The sequence below is a fragment of the Paramisgurnus dabryanus genome, chromosome 24, assembly GCF_030506205.2.
Source record: "Paramisgurnus dabryanus chromosome 24, PD_genome_1.1, whole genome shotgun sequence".
NCBI lineage: Eukaryota > Metazoa > Chordata > Actinopteri > Cypriniformes > Cobitidae > Paramisgurnus > Paramisgurnus dabryanus.
The window spans coordinates 12629307-12654611 of NC_133360.1; the positions used below are offsets into that span (position 1 = coordinate 12629307).

Here is a 25305-nt window from a genome sequence, read left to right on the forward strand (position 1 = left end):
AACTCGGGCCATAAAATTTTAAGACAGAGATGTACAGATGCTTAAATAATAAAACAGTCATCATACATATTTATTTGAGACACCATGATATAATTGCAGGTACATTTGGTGTCCCAAGTCATCATTATTATTATTTTTTTGGATTATTATTATTATTTCTTTTTTAATGGTTATGCTTTATTATTATAGATTGGATTTTCATTGGAACGAATCACAATATGTTACAGACCACAACAATATAATATTTTCAGTAAAAAGTGTCTTGAATATCATGATTTTGTGTTGTTTGAATTAGTCGGTGCCAATTCTGTTATTGTCTAATAACCTAACCTACCAAGGTAAAGTAACAGTGTTGACCATATGTAACACAACTAGCAGTCACACACAGAATTGCTCGCTAGCTCGCTCACAAACACACACTTTGTCTGTCAACACTGTTACAGAAAATCAAAAATATTCAGACAGATATTTAGTTCTTGGTCTGTAACATCTTGTGATCCCATAATTAACCAACCAACTTGGACAAAGAAATGATGACACATTCATATTTTCAGCTTTAAAATACATAAAAAATACTTTTTAAAATAATTGTAAGGACTCATTGGAATAGAGAGAAGAAATCCAGGACGTTATGATTTGAAAAGCACTAACTTAATAAAGGCTTTTTTGTGTTTTGAATGAGATGAAAATAGAGGCAGCTGCATCCATTTAAAACTGATAAAGCTGGTTGCCTCAGAGACAAGCATCACACTGCAGAGAATGCTTAGTTAAATCAATGGAAAGCTTTTGATGAATAGCTCACATGCACTCGCCGGACACTTTTTAGGTACACCTTGCTTGTGCTGAATTGCGCTTGGATTTGCCTTCAGAACGGATTCAGCAGTGCTAGAAACATAGTCAGATTTGTTGTTCACACATTCCACCACATCCAAAGGTCTGGTGGAGTTCATCTTAAAGTACTGTAATCTCTTTGTTTGGGATGGCCTGTGCTTTCAGAAGTATATTCTGACAGGGGTACACTCTTGGCACATGATGTCATAGAACTATTTTTGGCGGTATGACTCTATATAGAACCTTTAACATCCATTGCGTAGAAGGTCTTTAGTAGAAAAGTTCTTTAGACAATGAAAAGGTAAATAAAATGATTCTTTTAAGTACCTTTGCCTGAAACATATCAGTGGCAGAACCTTTTGGTAGCACCTTTATTTTTAGAAGTGTAGTCATTAAAAGATGAGTCATAAAGGGCTGGGCGAGGTCAGCAACTACTCAGTGCCGTTTAAACAATGCCCGATTGTTATTAAGGGCCCCAAAGTGTGCCAAGAAAATATCTCACACACAAGTCGACCACCACATGCCTGAAGCATTGCAAGGCAGGATAGATTCATTCATTCATGTTGTTTATGACAAATTCAGATGCTGCTATATGAACTGAGATCCAGGCCACATTTTACAGTCTTCTTTCATCCAGTTTGTGCCTCACTTTCTTGTACTTAGACAAACAGGGTGGCATATGAGGTTTGGATCCGAAATATCTAATGTACATCGACAGCCAGCATAGCTGAAGTGTGTAATATTTTAAATATTTTGTAATTATTTTTTTAGGTTATGTGGTGATTACGTTTTATAATCTTTTAACAGGGCTTACTCTAGTCCCGGATTAAAATGCATGTTTGAGCTGTCGTCATTAAAAAACATCTTGTACTGACCTATCTTAACATATATCAGTGACATTTTGTCTCGATGCACACCAGTATTGTTTTTTGTACGAGGTACGTAAAAACGATTTAAACATCCTAATGCCAAGTTCTGGATTAATTCAAACCGTGTCTGGGAAACCGCCTTGACTTGGAGTCAGTTGTGAACAAATATGAAAGGGTGCGGTAGGCCTTATATGTTGAAATGTAAAAATATGTTGTATATGTTTCGAACTAGAGTAGAAAATGTATATAATGTATCTTATGATCTTATGATCTTATATCTATATATATCTGCAAAATGCATTGTATTTCAGCTGCATAACGGTGAAATGTTAAGGTGTTACCTTAACCCCAGTCTGAGCAGGTGGTTTTTTTTCTCAGAATGGGTTGATAGGAACTCAAGGTCTGCTTCTGTGCTCTGCGCGATAAGCCAGAGACTAAAAAAACATCGCCTAAAAATCGCCTATACGTGTATGCTGACCAGCGAGGCTATTTCTGAATCCGAGAGACTCACCACATGTGCAAAACTTAAAGCCACTGATGTTGTCAAAAGCAGAAGTGAGAAGTTTCAGGAAAAAAAGGTTTGAAAGGCACTTTCCAGAGTTTTTTTCACGACACCCAGACAGTTATTTAAAGTAATAATTAAACAGTAGCCACCATCCATATATTATATAATAATAATAATAATATAGAGTTAATTCAAATAATTTTTTAGGTTTTGACTTGTGATTAGTTGCAGTAACTTTAGTTGAACAAAAACAAGTTGAAATTGTTGAACTTTAAAAAAAAATTAAGTTAAAGTAACATGAAAATATATGTTGATACAGTATGATATAATTTTTTTACAGTGCAGTAACGTTAAAACTCACTTTTAGACATCATTTTTTACTTTTAGTTACATGAATTTAGTTACATATGCAATTTTGCTCTTATTTTAAATTTGGCCGGAAAGCTATAACAGGCTGTATGTATGTATGTATGTAAGGTTTCATTATGACAACATATAGCATATAGTGAACCTAGCTATATGGGCAAGCTGTCACAAATAACTGCTCAGCTGACCGAATCCAGGGCAAAAATGGTGGAAATGTTCAAAGATTCCCCGTACATAGTAATTGATCAAATAAGCCTGCATGCCATTAGATAAGTTGAATTAAAAGTATGGATAAAATTTTTTAAAATTATGACCTTGTTGTCCCCAACAATGTAACAATATAGAAATATATTAAAAAAACCTGCATGCATTGCTTTAAGGACCCAGAAATCAATATCCTGATTTCTCATATTGTGCAAGCAACATTTGTTTTTCACATCCAGGTTTATTTGTATTCTCTAGTCAAGAGGAAATCCAGGTACCTTGAGCTTCCTGCAGGATGGATGCTTAGGGACTTTCGGGAAAATGGCAGGAGGTTGCTAATTCTTGCATCAGATGACATGCAGATTATTATCCCATAGGGAAACTAAAGCCATTGCATGCATGAGCGAAAAGACAGTGATAACTGCTTTACGGCATGTATAGTATCTTGTTATTACTTTATACTAAAATGGTTGGTGAGATTCAGCTATATTAAATACTAAGCATACGTCAGATGTGATAAATCATAAGAGACTAAAATAAAAATGATTTACAGTATAAAAATGGACACTAGACAATGTCTGTTTAATAATCTTTTTTGGTTGACAATTGTGTAATTATAGTGGTGACGTTTGCCTAAATAATAGACTATTTTTAAAAGATGATACATTTATTATACATACACTTTAAATGCTGGGTTGTTTTAGCCACTGGTTGCGTAAAATATAGACAAACCTAACCATTTGGTTTAACCTGGGTTGTTTCAACTCGTGATTAGGTCAAGTATGGAAATTTTCTAGGTTCATTTAAACCAAAAGTTGGGTTTGTCCATATTTACCCAACCACGGGTTGATTTTGAGTGCACTAATTTTATATACACACTATGTAAAAAAATACACTATTTGTATAGAGATTATCACTATATTTATAAACTATTATGTACTATTAAAGAGAGAAAGCACTGCTTTTATTTTTGTATATTTGCATAATTTGAAAAGGTTTCCTTAGTAATTACATTTTAAAAATGTATCTGAATATTAATGTTTTACTGGTTTACTAATTGACAACTTAAAAGTAATATATGTATTTACTTTAAAAAAATTAATAAATGTATTTTGTATTTTTACGTAAAGTTATATTTATTAGAAAGCGTGTTATTAGTTAGCATTTTGGGCTTGCAAACAGATATTTGATTTTTATTTATTTATCATCTTTAATTTACTCATATTAATAAAATTATCAAGATAAACACAACACATTCTTTGTTAAATGCAAGCAGTGTATCACTTCAAGCAAAGCCACACTCATATAGCTGAAATATTTTTATTAGTGTTTATTTTTGAGTAAAAATGTTAATAGTATGTGGATTAAAAAATCCAAAGGCAATTGAATTATGAATATCCTCACCTAATATAGCAAATAGTTAATGTTATAGAGATTTAAGTGCCTTTTTCTTAGAATATAAACCATTTTCTAGGCTAATTTAATTTAATATCACCATGCCTCCTATTGTCAAAATTTTTTTTATTAATAGCTTGTTTACTTGTTTACTGTTACTTAATTCATGTTATTTAAATGCATATTCACTGTAATGCATCGATAAACTTTTAAACCCTGATTTAGTTTTATGCTAAATGCTTAAGATATCTTTGAATAACTTTCATCAATGAATGACGGAGAATAAAGGTGGGGATGATCGACGTATTTCTCAGCCAATATGAGTTTAAAAGAGGCGGGCGAATAGTCATTTCCTTCCAATCTGACGCCGCTACTGCGGGAACTGCTGTAGATGATTGACGTCTCCTTCTGCCAATGGAAACTGCAAGGGGGCGTGGCATGCACACGCTACTGGCTACTGTATGAAACGCTTCAGATGCGCGCCTGTCAAAAGCGCTCGACGTTGATGTGAACAAAACAAAAACGTCTTGTCATCTGATTTATATTTTTGCAAACTGCTTTTAACCGACTGGTTACGTTCAGAAGCAGGTAAGATCAGTTTTTTATATTAAAATGTGAATAATTCTTGTAAATGTCGTTTTCCCTGATAACGTTTGGTTTTGGCAAACTTAAACACTGAGAAAACAAGAACAAGTTAACGTTACTATATTTATAACTTAAATATGCTTAATACTTATATAAGTTCATATAAGGAAGTATAGCTTACCTCTATAGTCCTCAGAAGTACATGACAAATGTAAAGGGCAGCTTTAATCAATTCATATGTGATTTTATGTCAATATTATGTAAATTACTATTACATTATCACTATTAACTAAATTAATATTAAAGTATTTAGGTTGCTAAATCAAAGGATACACTGCTGATCTCAAACTTTATCTGCTGACATTAAATCCTCATTGTGGTTTTGGTTGGCCTATGTTGCTCTATAGGGGCCGTCCACAAAGTTATTATACTGTAAAATAGTTAGGTTGTGGTTTATTTCCTAATAACATTGTCATAAAACTGCTATAAAGCTGTGAGATGTCCACATTGTAGACATTCTTTACTGCATGGTTGGTGGTGTCACATTGTTTGTTTAATATTACCGTATAGTTAATACAAAATCATTGCATTTATTGTTTTTAGGACAACAAATTGCTATTTGTTTGCTATTCTTGTCCAGTTTATATCGACCATATCAAAGAAAACTGTATATTGAATGCATACAGAAACAGAATGCCCATACTTGACTTAAAACTAGGCCGAAAAATGATAAATTTTTCGCACAAACGTCTAATCAAACCACTGTCACTGCTTAATTTTAAGACCATGACAAACCGATGCACACAAAGTGGTATTGACACATTTTGTTTTAAGAAATTCTCACCGCTTTGTAACTCGGTCTAGATCCTTGTGAGTTTACAGATTGTAGGAGTTTTGATTGAAGTTTTCCATGATCTGGCATTTGTTGCAAGCATGTTTTGTCAGTTAAGCCACAGAAGTGTCCTATCTCCAATTATCTTGTATATCTGTAGCTTTTTTTGTAGAGATCTTGGGTTCGATCCCCAGGGAGCACACATACTGATAAAAAGTATAGCTTGAATGCACTGCAAGTTGCTCTGGATGAAAGCGTCTGCCAATATGCCTTAAACAAACCGTATACAAAGATCATCTATATTTAGTTACAAATTTTAATCATGAAAACAACAACAGTTTTTCGAAAACACATCTTCATCCAAATTCAAATTCTTAGGTCGCTCTGTTGCAGGTTTCCCCTTGTCATTTTGTATGCAAATACAAGTCTTAGTTGCTATTTTTGGCACCTTTAGGTTTCTCATCCCACCAAAACGAACCAAGCGTCAGCCCCCAACAGCTGAACTGTCTGTAAGCTACAGGTGGCAGTTGCGTTTGGTTTTCACCTCCATTACAAATCATCATTTGCCTGCTCATTTATTTTGCTTCAACGGCTTTGACTCGACTTCACAGAGGTTTTTGTTGTTGGTGTTCTGATAGGGTGGACCTCATGAGGGATCAGGCAGTTCCTCCCCTCGTGCCCCAGAGTAAGTGCTCCACTGAGGGATACTGTCAGCGTATGAGTAGACCTCTATTTGCGTGTAGTCTTTTCCATTGTCTGGTTTCTGGGTGGATCGCACAGGAAGTTGAACTTTCACCTTGGGCGAGTTACAATTTTTACTTTACGCTTTAATTCAAAGTGACTTGCAGTGCATACAGTATGCATTTTTATCAGTACGTGTGTTCCCTGGGGATCAAACTCATGACCTTTTCACTGCTAACACAATGCTAAATGAGCTTCAGGAACATCACATTAATTATAATTATATTATATATGTGTGGTATCCTATATAGTATATATATAGCAATACAAACACTGTAAAAAATACTTTGCTGCCTTAAAATTTTTTGTTAAATCAACTCGGATTTACAAGTCATGTCAACAGAGAAAAGTCAACTTAATTTTATAAGTTATAACAACTCACCTGTAGTTATAACAACTCATATCTAGTCAAGATAAATAATAGTAAGTTGAAATGACTTGTAAATCCGAGTTGATTCAACAAAAAATTTTAAGGCAGCAAAGTATTGTTTACAGTGAAGGTTGTGGGTTCGATTCCAAACACACATACTGATTAAATGTATAGCTTGGATGTAGTCACTTTAGATTAAAGCCCCTGCAAAATGTGTAAATATAATCATAGAAAGTTTATAAAGTAAATTACCTGGTTGCCTTAGAATTTTGAGTTAATTCAACTTATGAATATTAGTTGACACAACAAACTTTTTTTGAGTCAATTAATATTTTAAGGCATTTTAACTTACTTTTTTTTAAACTTGAACCCACTTTTTACTTTTTTTAAGGTGAATGAACAAATCTTTTTTAGGCTCCCATTGTAAATGGGTTTTTTAAACCATGATGAAACACATATTTCGGCCTTTGGTCAGCGTTTACCACAGCAACTTCATTTTGTCAAGATATGCTACCCAAAAGTGTGAAACTTCTGAATTTAGTTCAATTTCTGAAACTGAATTTATCCCAAACACGTGATTTTCACAAATCCAGATTTATAAGGTGTCCAGCATCAGAATTTTTAAAAATCCCATTTTTTTGCACATATAAGATTAAGGTCTTAACTTACTATAACCATTTTTTTAGAGGATTTAAAAAATATTTCCTATAGAATTATTTACATTTTTTAGATTATCAAAAATGATCATTACCGCAAAATGATATTACATTAATAAATATATGCATTTACAAACTCATGTTGCGGTAATGAGAACTAAAATATTGTCTACTATGAGAAAAAAATCAACTTTTATCTGGAGAGAAAAAATAAGAACTGCTTACCTGGTGGCCATCTTGAGTGTCACAGTCAATTATGTCCCTTACAACAATTTTTTTTTTTAAATTTTAGTTCCTTGAGGGCTTAAACAATGATTGAAAATTGTTGTGGAGGATGAGAAAATTGGTCTTGGACACATTTATATTCCTTATTATTGTCTCTACATTTACCAATGATCACCAAACACCGCATGTTTTTTTTAATGTAAATGTTTATAGTATAACATGCACTGAAGCTTTTTATTTTTTAATTATAAATTTTCCATGTCAAAGAACCCAAATCCAGTCATGGATACGTTGCGGTAATGAAAAATTTCCCCTTAAATGTGTAAAAAACTACAAGATTGGTTTGTATGATGTCATTTGAAATCATGTGCAAAATAGTACACGAAGAGATGTTTGTAACTGTATGCTTCTTATTTTAATAGCATTTACTTTTTTTATCAAAATGTTTCATGACACCTCATAAGTCTAATTTCGTGAGAATCAAAATCATTATTGGTCAGTCAAGCACAAACCCCCGCCCACAACCTCAAATTTGTTGCCTTAATTAATTTTCAAGTGCTAAAAACAAATCCTACCATCCTATACTTTGCTTTCATGTATGTTGCTTTTATGTCCAGTTAATTCATTTAATACTCTTCGCTTCATATCAGCAAATTTGAGGAACTTTAAAATTAGCCACCGACACATCGTTTGGTGATAGAGATCTTGTCACCAATGTATTTCACTTCCTCGCGTTACAATTATATCTCATGATCAACTGCCTGACCCTACAAGCCACCTGTCAAGGCCTTCAGGAGTCTCTGTGTATGCAACGAACGGATGCTCATGTCAGTATTATCTTATATGGTTATAGTGGCACAAAACATCAGCTCCTTCAGTTGCCTCAGTGCCACTGGGTGGGTGTGAGGGCAACGGGCATCAGTGGATCGTGGGAACAGCGTCACTCTCTCCGCAAACCCCTGGCTTTGAGATTTTAAAAATAGATGAGGTCACTAATATGAGATTAAAAAAACGACGGCCAATCTCCCTGGGGCTTTTACTCTAGCAAGGGCAGAAAAACGGCTTCTTGTGTATAAACCCAGTTTCCGCTATCAAACACGATTTGTAAAAGTTGCAAACCAATAAGGAGTGAAGTGGAAAACTTAAGTGTTATGTGAAACTAAAATAAAGAAGTTGAAATAAAGTTAAGCATTCTTCTAGGTTATCATCATTCATCTTACTACTGTAGGTACTAGCAATCGCAACCAGGCAAAACGCTAAAACATGACGCATGTTTAGAAACCACACCACAAGTGGTTTCTGCAGAATTTGATCGAATTTTTTGCATTCAATGAAGAGTTAATACAGACATAGACTTAGATCAAACTCTGTTAATATTTTGTTTTCAGGGAAACGTGAATATATTTTAGATTGCAAGGACATTACTAAATAAAAAGTATGATCTTTAAACAAAATGATAACAATAAACACGGATCATCCTGTTCAAAAGTTTACATACCCCTGGCGCTTAGTGTAATAGTTATGTGTGAGTCTCTCAATTCTCCTCAGTGTAATACGTTGAATATCAAAAACAATGTTGTAAAGGGATCAAACATACAAAAGATGCTGAAAAAGCACAGAAGGTGCAGGACCTGAAGATTTTTTTCTGAAGGCCGGTGGGCAGTTTAATGCCCAGATCGAACAAGAGACTCACAAACAACAATCACAAAACATAAAAACAGCTTTGTATTAAGAATCCAGGGTATGTAAACTTTTGTAAATGCAGTTATTATTTAAATTTATATGTAAGCATGTTATGTGAAATAGCTTGCTTAGGGCAGTACTAAATACAAATTGTTTTTTTAAAGAGGATGAAAACTTATGAGCTCAAGTTCAACTGTAAGTCGTGTTGCATTAAAGGTACAGTTCACCCAAAACGGAAAATTCTGTCATCATTTACTCACTCTCATGTTGTTACAAACCTGAATAAATTTCTTTGTTCTGATGAACACAGAGGAAGATATTTTGAGAAATGTTTGTAACCAATCCATTGGTGGACCCCATTTACTTCTATAGTATTCTTTTTTCCTATTATGGTGAAGTGAATGGGGTCCACCAACAGTTTGGTTACAAACATTTCTCACAATATCTTCCTTCATGTTTATCAGAACAAAGAAATTTATGCAGGTTTGTAACAACAGGAGAGTGAGTAAATAATGACAGAATTTTCATTTTTGGGTGAACTATCCCTTTAAAGCATCTTCTAAATGCACAAACGTAATTGCAAGCATAGCAAATGTGTGCGTCACATCATCCAAAAGCAAGTCTTTTATTACAAATTATTTTATTTTGTGAAATACCATGCTTAATATAAGGGTATTATTTTGTACAAAGTTAAATGGTTTAATGTGCATGGTTTCAATATGAATATGCCATATATAATATTGTATACGTTTATACTGTATTAATTTAATATGCTATGTGTCACTGTAATCTATTTGTGTAAGTTTGCAGAGAAGGGACACTCACAAAAAAAAACCTGGAAAATGTCCATATTTGTACCAACTGTGTGTTTAAACAACTCAGCTTTCAGGGTTAAAACCAGTGAAGGCCAGTGACTTCTCTTTCGAGTGGTGCGAATTCAATATGTGTTGTGTGTTTCTCGTCATGTCAAAATATGTGTTTGTTGTGTCATGTGAACCATGTGCGTCTTGTTAAAATATGTGCCTGCTGTACACACGTCGACATGTCCATATTTGACCCAACTGTGTGTTTTAACAACTCAACTTTCACGGTTAAAACCAGTGGCGGCAGACTTCTCTTTCGAGTGGCGCAAATTCAATATATGGGTCATTCTACAGAAATGTCAATTTTTCTGTCCCTAGCCTTTACAGAAATATTACACTTGAAACACCCTTTAGGGTTAATTTTTTTTTATATATATATTATAAAATGAAACAATTTGAACAATTACACATTCTTGAGCCATTAATGTAGCAATATTTGATTTTTATTAATTAATTAGAAATCCAAGCACCACAGAAGTGCTCGTCCCCACAGTCATGTAGGCTACAGAGCGAAAATGCTTTATTTTGAGATCAAAAATAGTGTTTTCTTCCATTTAAAATACAATAATGTGTCCATAACTATCAAATATATGATGTAAATTACATTAAAAACAAAATGCTTAATTAATATTATAAAATATATAATGAAAGTAGTGATTTCCTGGAGTTGTGTCACTGGTGTGCCTGTTTAACAAAAAAGCTCTTATTTTTAAATAAAAATCACACTGATGACATCACTTGACTTCCTTCTTTCAATTTCCTGGAGATCTATGAAGAGACGCCCATATAAGTCCACTGTCTCTTTTCAGTTATCAGAAATCTTCTCATTTATCTCATGTTTTCATATGAAGCTTTTAGTTTAAGTCACTGGTATGACCTTCTTTATTGTTAAGGGAATTCCAAAAACCTAGAATACAAACGGATAAAAATACTTAATTTACTGAATATACAATGATTGACAACATGTGGTTTGATACTTTGCAGCAGAAATTTTGTAAAATGCAGTTTCATGAAAATTGTCACTGGTGTTATCTTCCTTATGGGTAACAGCAGTGAAGATCAGTAACACCACTGACTGGTGATTTGTTGGGTCACTGGTGTTACTGTGTTTTTTCTTTCACATTTAATAAAACATGTGACATGATGATAATTCATTGAATTCTGATTCATTGAAAAATTCATTGAATTCTGCTACACTTAAGAATTAAGCTTTAAAGCTGAAAAAAATGAAAATAATATTTCATAAACGCCTTTAATATTGCTAAAGAAGTGGTTACACCAGTGACAAAAAAGGTCTATGCAGTCTTGAAGTACATGCACACAAAAAATAAAAAAAAAGAGTAAGCTGTCATTTATGTTTACTTATAAAGTCAAAGAGTAATCTAATAATTTGGTCTAAGTTTAAATGTTAGAAATGTTAGAAGACATCTTGCCATACCAAAAGTGGACGTTTCTGTAGAATGACCCATGTGTCGTGTATTGCTTGTCAAATTATGTGTTTGTTGTGTGAACCATGTCCATCATGCGTCTCGTTAGAATATGCACTGAAAAAAATGATTCATTCAATTTACTTAATTATTTTAAGGTAAGTGGTTGCAATCAATTTATTTGAGCTACAATTAGACAAAAAAAATAAAAAATAGAAAAACAAAACGAAACAAAAAACATTTGTTTAAATGTACTGTAGCTTAAATAAATTGATTGCAACCACTTACCTTAAAAAAATTAAATTGAATGAATAATTTTTTTTCAGTGCATATTTGACCCAACTGTGTGTTTTAACAACTCAATTTTCAGTGGGTAACCAGTGGCGGCCGGTGACTTCTCTTCCGAGGGGCGCGAATATCACAATGTGTCATGTGTGTTTCTCGTCATGTCAAAATATGTGTTTCTTGCGTCATGCGAACAATGTGCATCATCCGTCTTGTCAAAATATGTGCCTGCTGCACACGCGTCCAAACAGTTTATGTAAAAGAGACGCTCACGTTTACAAGATACACGCAAGACACTAACTTAACTCCACACATTAAGCGAGTATCTGGCAAACGCGAGCGTCTCTTTGATCATAAACCCCTTCGAAGCGTCTGCAGCAGGCACTTATTTTGACATCACGCGTGATGCACATACGTTTACATGACGCGCCAAACACATATTTTGAAATGACGAGCCACACACATGACAGGCTACATACATTGTGCGCCCTCGAAAAAGAAGTCACCGGCCGCCACATTTTTTCAGCCAACATTGGCTTAACTTAGCACTCACTTCTATACGTTACATCATCAACACGCTAGCTTGTAAAGCTTATTCATAGCCGCTACTTATGCTGTTTCTATTAATGAAAAGCTGTTTTGATACAATTACCTATTGTGAAAAGCACTATATAAATAAAATTAAATTGAATTGAATTTTTTAAAGAGTGTAAACATGAAAAATCAATAATTGAAAACCTAAAATATTACATGAATATGCAACAGATGGAATATATGTAGAAATGACTGTATATACAACATTTCTACCTCCCTTTCTCCCAAAATCAATTATTTGTGTCCATTTGGCTCATGGGAGAGCAGGGGGTGGATGAAACTTTCCCTTCATTGAAACACTATTATTCCAAGTGCGGTTGTAAGGCTAATGTTAACATAACTGTACCTTTAAATGGAGATGACATATTTTTAACCCATGCCCTGTGGAAATGCTGGTGTTTGTGCTGGGATAACACAGACTGCGGGGGTGTTGGCCTGCCAACTTTATTCTCAACTGAGTCTCAGGAGGGGTTAAGTACACAATGTTGGGTATTTTACAGTTTTATAGGAATTTGGGGTGGTAGTTGGGTATCGGCTAAACTCATAATAACACATGAACAACGGAAATATGTAGCTTAGCAATCCAAAGTTCACGGTTTCAGTCCCAAAGGTACAAATGGGTGGGTGGGACGGTACTCTTAAAAAAGGTCCTAATGTGTACCTTTAAGGTACTAATATGCACCCTTTCAGTACCCATTTGAAAGCATACCACCCCAGTGACAACTTTTGTACCTTTATTTAAAAACTAAGACTTTACTTTTTAATTTTTAACAGGTTAAGTACCTGCTTTAAACACAGAAAATTATGGGGCGGAAGAAAATACAGATCTCTCGGATCCTTGACCAACGCAACCGACAGGTTGGTGTTTTTTTACTTTGACTAACGCATTAAAAATGAGTTCCTGTATTAGTAGTGCAAAGGTTGGGGATTCAATAAATGTATCTTTAATTGACTTTAAGATGCTTTAAATTAAATCGCCTGCCGAATGTATAAGTGTAATGTATATGGATCTTTCAGATCTTGTATCCAAGGGTTAAACTAGGTGGTATTTTCACACCTGATATAATAGACATCAATGCTCTTGATTCTAGCTCTACCTTACAGCGTGATATTTTAAGCCACCCCAGGATCTCAATGTGTGAAACACAGTCTAGCTATGTCAGAAATACATGTTCAGAAAAAGACATCCTAGCTTTGCAGTGGTATTTGTAACAATAGTACTGTGGTTTGTTGGCCTCCCCAAGGTGACATTTACCAAGCGCAAGTTCGGTCTGATGAAAAAGGCTTACGAGCTGAGCGTGTTGTGCGACTGCGAGATCGCCCTCATCATTTTCAACAGCACAAACCGACTGTTTCAGTATGCCAGCACCGACATGGACAAAGTACTGCTGAAGTACACCGAATACAGCGAACCTCATGAAAGCCGTACCAATAATGACATACTGGAGGTACGTGCCAAATATCTTCTTTCTGGAAAGGCCCTTTTTAACCCTTGTATTGTGTTTGATTTTTGTGACGATTTTGATTGAGCGGGTCAAATTGACCCTAATTGGATTCACAGCAATTCCCTAAACCTATATGTGAAATTGACCAAAATCGTAAAAAAATTGTGTTAAAAACCCACTTCAAAACACATCAGTGTATCTTAACTTTGCATGCATGTTCATGGCCCTAAATGAGAAAAAGTGACCAAATGTCTGGAAGACAAATATAACTTAAATATTATTTCCTATACATTATAAATAGAAATGATAGCTCACTTTTACCATCTGTTAGTGTGAATGTTTTTTCAGTACTCAAAAGAGTGAGGAGAAGCATTTTTACCCCATTTCAGGATAGTAAAACACCAATACAGCAACAAACACTGAAAACAAATATTTAATTTTTGGTCTGTACAGTTGCTATGACCCGCGAACCTCAAAATTGTTACAAAATTATTTGCGTACATATCAGCGTAATAAATGAGAAAAGTCACAAAATTTCGAAAATAAAATCACTTAAAGGGGACATATCATGAAAATCTGACTTTTTCCATGTTTAAGTGCTGTAATTGGGTCCCCAGTGCTTGTATAAATATAGAAAATGTAAAACATATCAACCCAGTAACTTAGTTTTGGTAAACCATTCTCTGCAAGCATGTAAAAAAGTAGGTCATTGAAATTTGGCTCCCCTTGTGATGTCAGAAGGGGATAATACCGCCCCTAAATCTGCACTATTCAACCACAGCACTGCCATTTAGTGCAGAGATCAGCTCATTTGCATTTAAAAGGACACACCCAAAACAGCACATTTTGCCCATGCCTACAAAGTGGCAATTTTTACATGTTATAAAAATTATCTATATGATATTTTAAGCAAAACTTCACATATGTACTCTGGGGACAACAAAGATTTATTTTACATCTTAAAAAAGTCTTGTGAAATGTCCCCTTTAACAGCTCAAAGTGACCCAGAACATAATACAAGGGTTAAAGTTCAGTCGTTGCCTGTGTGGTTTCTGTTTTTGATCAAGTTTATTGTAATGGAACCAATCAGCTTTCAGCAGTTTTATATCACAGCTGTGGCTTATTGGTTTGCACACATGCTTTAGATTCGGATATGGTGTGGAATTCATGGTATTCGAATTTACCCCTGTCATGTCCTGCTTCCCATTTTTTTCTGTTTCTGTCTAGACTTTGAGAAGGAAAGGATTGGGACTGGATGGTTCTGAGTTGGTTGATCATGAAGATGCCTCGTCGATCGGAGCAGAGAAATATCAGCTCGGTGATGGTATGGATCTGTCCGTCGCTCGCCAACGCTATTACGTAAGTAAAGTGGTTTTTTAACAATGAACAATACATCATGAACATTGCATGCATTAAATCAGGCCTACAATCATCACTCCTTGTAGGCAGTGGGGGCTTGTGACTGCTCATCCGAGGGGCGCAAATTCAAAATATGTGTTTTTTAGTGTCATGTGTGTTTTCAAAATATGTGTTTGTGGCATCATGTGAACCATGTGCATCACGTGTTTTGTCAAAATAAGTGCCTGCTGCACACGCGTCAAAACCGTTTATGATAAAAGAGACGCTCACGTTCACAGAATACACGCAAGACACTCCCTTAACAGTAAACTTTGATTACGCATGAGATTATGCGAGTATCTGACAAACGCGAGTGTCTCTTTTATCATAAACCTTTTAGACGCGTCTGCAGCATGCACTTATTTTGACAAAACACATGATGCACATAGGATAACTCGATGCGCAGAACACATATTTTGAAATTACAAACCACACACATGACGGACTACATACATGTTGTCACGAACTTTACATCGTGCGCCCTCGAAAAAAGAAATCACCGGCTGCCACTGCTTTTAGGCGTAATCACTGTTGACTTTGCTTTTGCATCGCAAATTTTTACGCAAAAAACAACATCCACATTTATTTTGGATAGATGCAGTTTACTCATAGCCAGATTATATTGGGTCTATAGTTAACCTAGACAAGCAAGGGGTTTCAAACACAAAGGTTTCCTTGCGGTCCCCAGAAATTGTCAAAGAGAAAAAGTCTAAACTGTGAAAAGTCTATATTTAAAGTTTGTAAACATTTAGCAGTTTTTAATTTCACAATTACAATTTATCTAACACAGTTTAAATGTTTCTTTATAGGATAATATAGATCAGGGGTCTCCAACCTTTTTGTGAGCAGGGGCTACCACAATGGATAAAACAATCTGGAGGGCTAATTTTTGATAGTCTACTCAAAAAATTTTTAAAAACACTTGTTGATTTAATTTTATTATGAGGGCACCATGTTGGAGACCCCTGATATAGATATATATTTTAGGAAGGGGGTCCCTCGCTTAAGGTTCATCATGGGTCCCTGCCATTAAAATGTTTGAAAACCCCCAACCTAGACGGTGAAATGATGGCTTTTGCTTGCTTTGTGGGTACAACTTGCTGAAACAAACCTAACAAATGAATGTTTCTCCTTATACATCTTGATCTAAAGGTGATCCATAAATGATTGAAATTAAATTTGTAGATGAAAAAAATCTTGGGTTGTTTTCAATCCATGGGTGGGTCAAATTTTATCAAATCCACCAGCTGGTTTAAATTGACTTAGAGAATTGTCTATATTTGACCTATCTATGGGTTGAAGCAACCCAGATTTTTTTTTGAGGGGGGGTTATGAATTTCTTTACCCAACTCCAGTGGCGACCTGTGACTTATTTTTTCAAGGGTGCTCGATGCGAAGTTCGTCACATCATGTATGTAGCCCGTCATGTGTGTGGTTCGTAATTTAAAATATGTGTTTTGCGAGTTGAGTGATCCTATGTGCATCACATGTCTTGTCATAATAAGTGTCTGCTGCAGACGCATCTAAAGGGTTTATGATAAAAGAGACGCTCGCGTTTGCAGATACTCGAATAATCTCATATGTAATCAGAGTTTACTGTTAAGGGTGTGTTTTGGGAGTATTTTGTGAACGTGAGGGTCTCTTTTATCATAAATGGTTTTGACGTGTGTGTAGCAGGCACTTATTTTACACATGGTTAACATGACGCAATAAACACATTTTGAAACCACAAGCAACACAGATGACAATCCGAACACTTATTTTAAATTTGCGCCCCTCGGATTAGCAGTCAAGAGCCGCCACTCCCCAACCTTTAGACCATTTTGCAAGATGTAAACAACAAAGCACTTCCTGTTGTTTTTAAGGTTCAAATTTATTTTACATTTTGATTCAGTTCAAAAGTTTCTATTGGTTGTATTTTGTTCTAAAAATTTATTAATATTAGGGCTGTCAAAAGATTAAAAAATAAATAAAAGTTTGTATTTGCATAATATATTTGTTTGTTTATTGTGTGTAATTATTTTGTATATATATATATATATATATATATATATATATATATATATATATATATATATATATATATATATATATATATATATATATATATATATATATATACACACACATGCATGTATACATTTAAGAAAAATTGTATGTATGTATATATTTTTATCTATATATAAAAATACATGGAAATCTATATATATATAAATATTTATAAATATATATAAATAAATTAATTAAAAAAATATATATATACATACATGTAAAAATGTCTTAAATACATACATGCATGTGTGTCTATTTATATATACAAAATAATTACACACAGTGCACACACACAAAAACAAACTTTTATTTTGTAAGCAATTAATCACGATTAATTTTTTGACAGCCCTAATTTATTCTTATATTAATTTTTGTTCAGTGTTAAAAAAACTAAAACAGCAAGTGCTTCTGCACCAGTGTTGTTTACATCTTGCTAAATGGTCTATATGTGAAAAAGGTAAAATATACAATATAGAAATAAAGAATGTATAATGCAGGTCTTTATTTTTTGGAATACAGTAGTGTACTTGCATATGTGACCCAATTTGTGTAAACCCATCTCAAGCCATTTTTGTGATTTACTGTTTCTATAAAATCATCGTACATAATGTAAAGAACATGTAGTGAAAAATAACTTTGATATCTTGCATATAGGCTGAGTAAGATCATGCCAAAGATTGAAATCAATGAAAAAAATCTAACTTTGATGCTCCTCATCTCATCATTAGTTTACGAGACTTAAGCCTGGATTTCACAGACATGGTCACATAAATCCCCTTAAAAAATGTATTTACATTTTTATATTTCAAATCTTGTCCCAGGCGTCTTCACACCTCCCTACCGAAGCACAGATGATGGGTTCAAGTAGTGAGAATGGCTACACCAACTCTTCCAATCCAAACCTAGGGAGGACACTGCCCTACAAATCCCTATGCAACAGATCCGGCTCGGACGGTTCTGGAGGTTCCAACTCCCACGCGGCACTAGCAGGCCCGCATTCAGGTAAGGCCCATGTCATTTAAAATTACCATTAAAGAATCTTATTTTTAACAATGATGCTTTTACTATTATTCAGGATTATATTTATTTATTTATTATTTATATATATATATAGCGTTACAAAGACATCTACTGCATTCATAGGCCAAATTATTAAATTGGAATTATAAATGGCCATACATTTTTTGTTGGGTTCAAACAGAAAGTTAGTATGGACCGCTCCCCGAGTGGAGTATTTTAGTTCTTTGTTCACAGGAAGCTGTCTTATATATGAAACCCCCCCGCTTTTCAGCCACAAACACATATGAGACAGTACCTAAAGGCTAAGCTGTGGTTTTTGAGCTGAACATCACACCTGCTGAACTTTATGAGGCTGCACCTCTCCATTTAACTATTAGCGGGACATCATGGGAATCTTCTCAAGCTGTGTTACCTGCGTGTTATGTTGTGGTCACAATCCAGCGTTAAAGCGTTAAACGCACCAGAACATAGCAACTTATTTTGACCGCGGACTTACAAATAAATCCTTTTAGATGTAGAGGCAGACGCCCAGGCTCTTGTACGTCTGAAAGCTTGTGGCCGCGTTGAACCGTCACCTCGAGGCAGGTTCACACATATCAGTGGAATTCGTGCAGGTGTCAAATCTAGATAGTGAATTAAAGCCATATGGTGAAGGAGACTTCTCCTTTTACTGACCGACAGAGATGGAGGGAGGGAGAATGAGAGAGAAACCGAAAAAAATTGCAGCCACATCTTGTTTTTCACTTCCCATATGACTGTGAAGGTGTGGGCTATTCGACATTCACCCATGGCAACCTGAGCAGAGGTTTGGAGATGAAAACTCCGCCCCCTCTGGGTGTCACCGGCGACGGACGGCGAATCGACCTGCATGCCGGCCTGTGCGGAACCCGCAGCAATTTGAGCAATGCAGTGAGAGAGTCCACCAAAGTACTCATCTATCTATCTATCTATCTATCTATCTATCTATCTATCTATCTATCTATCTATCTATCTATCTATCTATCTATCTATCTATCTATCTATCTATCTATCTATCTATCCATTTACCATCCATCCATCATCCATCCATCTATTGTTCTGTCTTTTTTTCTGTTCTTTTTTCTGTCTGTCCATCCGTCCATCCATCCATCCATCCATCCATCCATCCATCTATCCATCCATCCATCCATTCATCCATCGTCCTGTCTTTCTTTTTGTCTGTCTATCCATCTGTCAATTTATATATCTGTCTATACATCTGTCTATCCATCTATTGTTCTATCTGTCTGTCTGTCTATCCATCCATCTGTCTGTCTGTCTGTCTATCGTTCATTTTTTGGTCTGTCTGTCTGTCATTATATCTATCATTCTGTCTGTCTCTCTGTCTGTGCGTCTATCCATCTGTCTGTCTGTCTATCATTCATTTTTCGTTCTATCTATCATTCTGTCTGTCTTTCTATCTATCTATTTATCCATCTATTTGTCTGTCTATTTGTCTATCCATCCATCCATCCATCTATCATTCTGTTTGTTTTTCTGTCTCTCCATTGCTTTATCGTTCTGTCTGTCTGTCTGTCCATCCATCCATCCATCTATCGTTCTGTCTGTCTCTGTCTGTCCATCTGTCCACCCACCTGTCCATCCATCCATCTATCGCACTGTCTGTCTTTCTATCTATCGTTTTATTTGTCTGTACGTCTCCGCATCCATCCATCTATCACTCTGTCTGTCATTCTCTCTATCGCTTTATCTCTCTGTCTGTCTATGCCTGTCTGTCTGTTTGTCTGTCTGTACACCCATCCATCAATTTATCACTCTGTCTATCGTTCTATTTGTCTGTCTGTCTATCCATCCATCTATTGTTCTGTCTGTCTGTCTATTGTTCTATTTATTGTTCTGTCTGTCTGTTTTTGTCTGTCTATCCATCCATCTGTCTGTCGGTCTGTGTCTCTGTCTGTGTATTTATCATCCATCCATCCATCCATATTTCGTTCTGTCTGTCTGTCGTTCTATCTATCCATCTGTCTGTCTGTCTGTCTATCCATTCATCCATCTATCATTCTGTCTGTCTGTCTGTCTGTCTGTCTGTCCCTCTGTCTGTCCACTCATCATTCTATCTATTGTTCTGTCTGTCTGTTTTTGTCTGTCTATCCATTCATCCATCCATCTGTCTGTCTATATGTCTTTCTATACATCTGTCTATCCATCCATCTGTCAGTCTGTTTCTCTGTCTGTGTATTTATCATCCATCTGTCTGTCTGTCTATCCATCCATCCATCCATCCATCCATCCATCTTTCGTTCTGTCTGTCTGTTGTTCTATCTATCCATCTGTCTGTCTGTCTATCCATTCATCCATCTATTTGTCTGTCTGTCTGTTCATCCATTCATCTGTCTGTTTGTCTTTCTGTCTGTTTGTCTGTCTGTCCCTCTGTCTGTCCACCCATCCATCCATCTTTTGCACTGTCTCTCTTTCTATCTATCGTTTTATTTGTCTGTCCATCTCCCCATCCATCCATCTATCGCTCTGTCTGTCATTCTATCTATCGCTCTGTCTGTCTATAGTTCTATTTGTCTGTCCGCCTATCCATCCATCTATTGTTCAACTATTGTCTGTTTTTGTCTGTCTATACGTCTTTCTATACATCTGTCTATCCATCCATCTCTCTGTGTGTCAGTCTGTTTCTCTGTCTGTGTATTTATCATCCATCCGTCTGTCTGTCTATCCATCCATCCATCCATCCATATTTCGTTCTGTCTGTCTGTCATTCTATCTATCCATCTGTCTGTCTGTCTATCCATTCATCCATCTATTTGTCTGTCTGTCTGTTCATCCATCCATCTGTCTGTCTTTACGTCTTTCTATACTGTCTATCCATCCATCTGTCTGTCTATCCATCCATCTGTCTGTTTCTCTGTTTGTGCATTTATCATCCATCCGTCTGTCTGTTTATCCATCCATTTATCATTCTGTCTGTCTGTCTGCCTGTCTATCCCTTTGTCTGTCCATCCATCAATCTATTGTTCTGTCTGTCTGTTTTCGTCTGTCTATCCATCCATCCGTCTGTCTATACGTCTTTCTATACATCTGTCTATCCATCCATCTGTCTGCCTGTTTCTCTGTCTGTGCATTTATCATCCATCCGTCTGTCTGTCTATCCATCCATCCATCCATCCATCTTTCGTTCTGTCTGTTTGTCTGTCTGTCGTTCTCTCTATCTTACTGTCTGTCTATCCATTCATCTATCTGTTTGTCTGTCTATATGTCTTTCTATACATCTGTCTATCCATCCATCTGTCTGCCTGTTTCTCTGTCTGTGCATTTATCATCTATCCGTCTGTCTGTCTGTCTATCCATCCATCCATCTTTTGTTCTGTCTGTCTGTTGTTCTATCTATCCATCTGTCTGTCTGTCTATCCATTCATCCATCTATTTGTCTGTCTGTCTGTTCATCCATCCATCTGTCTGTTTGTCTTTCTGTCTGTTTGTCTGTCTGTCCCTCTGTCTGTCCACCCATCCATCCATCTATTGCACTGTCTGTCTTTCTATCTATCGTTTTATTTGTCTGTCCATCTCCCCATCCATCCATCTATCGCTCTGTCTGTCATTCTATCTATCGCTATGTCTGTCTATAGTTCTATTTGTCTGTCCGTCTATCCATCCATCTATTGTTCAACTTCTGTCTGTCTGTTTTTGTCTGTCTAAACGTCTTTCTATACATCTGTCTATCCATCCATCTCTCTGTGTGTCTGTCTGTTTCTCGGTCTGTGTATTTATCATCCATCCATCTGTCTGTCTATCCATCCATCCATCCATCCATCTTTCGTTCTGTCTGTCTGTCATTCTATCTATCTATCCATCTGTCTGTCTGTCTATCCATTCATCCATCTATTTGTCTGTCTGTCTGTTCATCCATCCATCTGTCTGTCTTTACGTCTTTCTATACTGTCTATCCATCCATCTGTCTGTCTTTCCATCCATCTGTCTGTCTTTTTCTCTGTTTGTGCATTTATCATCCATCCGTCTGTCTGTTTATCCATCCATCTATCCATCCATCTATCATTCTGTCTGTCTGTCTGTCTGTCTGCCTGTCTATCCCTTTGTCTGTCCATCCATCCATCTATTGTTCTGTCTGTCTGTTTTCGTCTGTCTATCCATCCATCCATCCATCTGTCTGTCTATACGTCTTTCTATACATCTGTCTATCCATCCATCTGTCTGCCTGTTTCTCTGTCTGTGCATTTATCATCCATCCGTCTGTCTGTCTATCCATCCATCCATCCATCCATCCATCCATCCATCCATCTTTCGTTCTGTCTGTTTGTCTGTCTGTCGTTCTCTCTATCTTACTGTCTGTCTATCCATTCATCCATCTGTTTGTTTGTCTGTCTGTCTGTTTATCCATCCATCCATCATTCTGCTTGTCTTTCTGTCTGTCTGTACATCCATCCAACCATCCATCTATCTATTGTTCTGTCTCTGTCTGTCTATCTGTCGGTCCGTCCACCCATCCATCCATTCATCCATCTATCGCTCTGTCTTTCTGTTTGTAGATCTATCAATCTAGTTTATTTTATACAAAGATGGTTTTTTATTTCCTTAAGTGTCATGTTGTCTTGTTTGTCATTCATGTAGAGCAAATGTACTGTACGAAATATTGTAGTTTAGTAAATTTGTGTGTTCCTGTTTTCTATCCAGAGGGCTTTGTATCAGAGTATGCACGCTGGAGGTCACATGATGACTATGGGGAAGACAGGTTTACTGGGGCACAGTCTCGGGAACTACGGGCCCACAGGTGAGGGCCGTTTTAAGATACCCAACCATTAAATAATTATGGCCCGGAATTACTTTCAAATACATGTTAACTTGCAAAGATAGCAAAAATTATGAATTTAAGGTTTGATTTCTTAAGTGTAAATAAAAAATGGATATCCATTTGTCATTTCTGTCTTAGACTACAGTCATCCTGGTTACGCTGTGGGTTATCAGCGCAATTCCATGAACACATGGCAATCTCTGAATCATCAGGATGCCCACCAATCCATGATCAGCTCTGGGTGAGACATCTTCTGTTTCTCCTGATATATACTAACATGTCTATCTGTGTTATACTGGGATTTTAAAATTACATAATAGTTTTACGGCAATAAAAATCAGATCAACCTTTGGATCAACCTTTGCCTCATTGTAGTACCATTGTGCCATTTGTTCATGTCTAATCTGACTCAAAGGTGTGTATGTCATTTCCATTGTAGGATGAGCTCAGCTGGAGGCTGCTCGTACCCGTCCCACAGCTCCTCCCCTACCTCCCCGACACACCCCTCCCTTAACCTGAGCATCAAATCAGAGCGCACCTCTCCTGACCACACTCTATCAGCCACGCCCCCCGCCCATCACATGGTGCAACACTCACCAATGGAAGAGCCTAAAGTTATGAGCCACTGTCCTCCGAAGGAATATACCGCTTTGGAGAGAGACGAGGTGAAGAAGGGAGGTTTCTCCAGCCAGCAGGGTCCGCACAGAGACCCTGGAGAGGAGAAATGCGATCATTCTCTAAAGCAGCGAGACATCAGTAATGGATGGATAAGATAGTCTATAAAAAGATTCATTATCATTCTGGGTTCACCAATTCTGAGCTTCATTTTCAAGAATTGGTTCTGGTTTGATTTGTCAATGCATTATATAAGCAGTGAAGGAGATACGTTTAAGAAGGTCTGTTATAATTTTAAGTTTAAGGAAAACTAGCAACCACTTCCTTTTGCTGCTTGAAATATATTGGTACACCGTCAGAAATAATGGTCAAAAATCTGTCACTGAGGCGGTACCATTTCAAAAAGTGAACCTTTGCACTTAAAGTGTTCATATTAATACCTTAGAGGTACATTTTGGTACTAAATGCATACATTTTTGCGCACCAAATGTATAGCTTTTAAGAGGTACTGTCCCAGTGTCAGCGTTGCATTTTTTTTTTGACTCTTTCTTTTCTGACAGTGTTTTTTTTTAAATGCCACATTTTATAGATGCACTTATTTGGAGTTTTAATCAAACGCTTTTGTCCAAAGCGCATTTAATCTATAGGCCTACGTTGTTTATACATTATGTGTGTTCCCTGCGAGTTAAACCTATCAGTTTTGTTTTGCTAACACAGTGTCAATTTATCTAGAGGAACAGACAGTTTTATACCTTTTTAATGTGTTTTTAACTTTTTTTGTGTGTTTATAAGAAACATTTGCTTAATGTAACAGGTGATGCATTGTGTATTTTTCAGGTTATCACTTAAAAGATCAATGCAAATGCTATGTAGATTACATAATCAGTTTTAAAATAAACCAAAATTGCAGCCATGATGCACACATTACATTTTCACTTTACCAGAGCAACATTTAAATATCAATGCTGTTCCAGTTTACAATTGTGATTTATGCCATGATGTAAATTACTGTAAAGTCAAGCATTATGTTCATGTAAATGATCTTTACTCAGGACAGTGTTTTCAGGTACACGATGTAATTATATTTTAAAAATTAAGGCATTTCTAAGTAGATGACTTTGTTTTCTTAATATGCAATATCCTGTCGCAGTGTTTTTACTTTTATTTTATTTTTCACCTATATGCTTGTTTTATGAGTTTTGTGTGAATAATGTATACCAGCTTGACGTTTGTTTCAGTGTCCACTAGAGGGCAGCACATGATCCAAAATCATACATCGAGCACATCTGAAACTTGCAAATTATGCTTAATACTTTGTAAACTTTAATAAAAATTATTACAACCACATCATTGCCTAACATTTAATCGTGTCCTAATGGTTTCAAGGGGCACGTGCCCCCTCAGTTTTTTTTAGCCAAATGTATTTTGCATGCACCTCCAAATCAAAGAAGCCTCTATTAATCTGTTACTTCTCTTTAAATCTGTTTAAATAGACACAATATTATCTGCATTCCCGTAACTTTCGCCGAAAAGGCGGTGTCGCAGACGT

General features: G+C 35.9%; 1 protein-coding gene across 2 annotated transcripts; it reads left to right on the plus strand.

Annotated features, from left to right (window-relative positions):
* Positions 1–4634: 4634 nt before the first annotated feature.
* Positions 4635–24955, plus strand: mef2b (myocyte enhancer factor 2b). 2 transcript variants are annotated; one of them, XM_065246091.1, is made up of 9 exons: positions 4635–4758; positions 13206–13289; positions 13676–13879; positions 15104–15235; positions 18148–18328; positions 19110–19273; positions 23024–23120; positions 23280–23382; positions 23581–24955. In XM_065246091.1, the coding sequence occupies exons 2-9, from the start codon at positions 13236–13238 to the stop codon at positions 23915–23917; spliced, it is 1272 nt and encodes a 423-aa protein (XP_065102163.1). In that variant the 5' UTR covers positions 4635–4758; positions 13206–13235; the 3' UTR covers positions 23918–24955. The 2 variants fall into 2 exon arrangements, with proteins under 2 accessions (XP_065102163.1, XP_065102171.1); XM_065246099.1 differs by having other exon boundaries at positions 19110–19255.
* The last annotated feature ends 350 nt before the right edge of the window (positions 24956–25305 follow it).

Bases quoted from the DNA above. Each gene is read 5' to 3' on its own strand.
- mef2b (XM_065246091.1), top strand. From the start codon at position 13,236: ATGGGGCGGAAGAAAATACAGATCTCTCGGATCCTTGACCAACGCAAC. The intron at 18,329-19,109 runs GTAAGGCCCATG...ATGACTGTGAAG, and splicing joins ACTAGCAGGCCCGCATTCAG to GTGTGGGCTATTCGACATTC. The intron at 23,383-23,580 runs GTGAGACATCTT...TTTCCATTGTAG, and splicing joins CAATCCATGATCAGCTCTGG to GATGAGCTCAGCTGGAGGCT.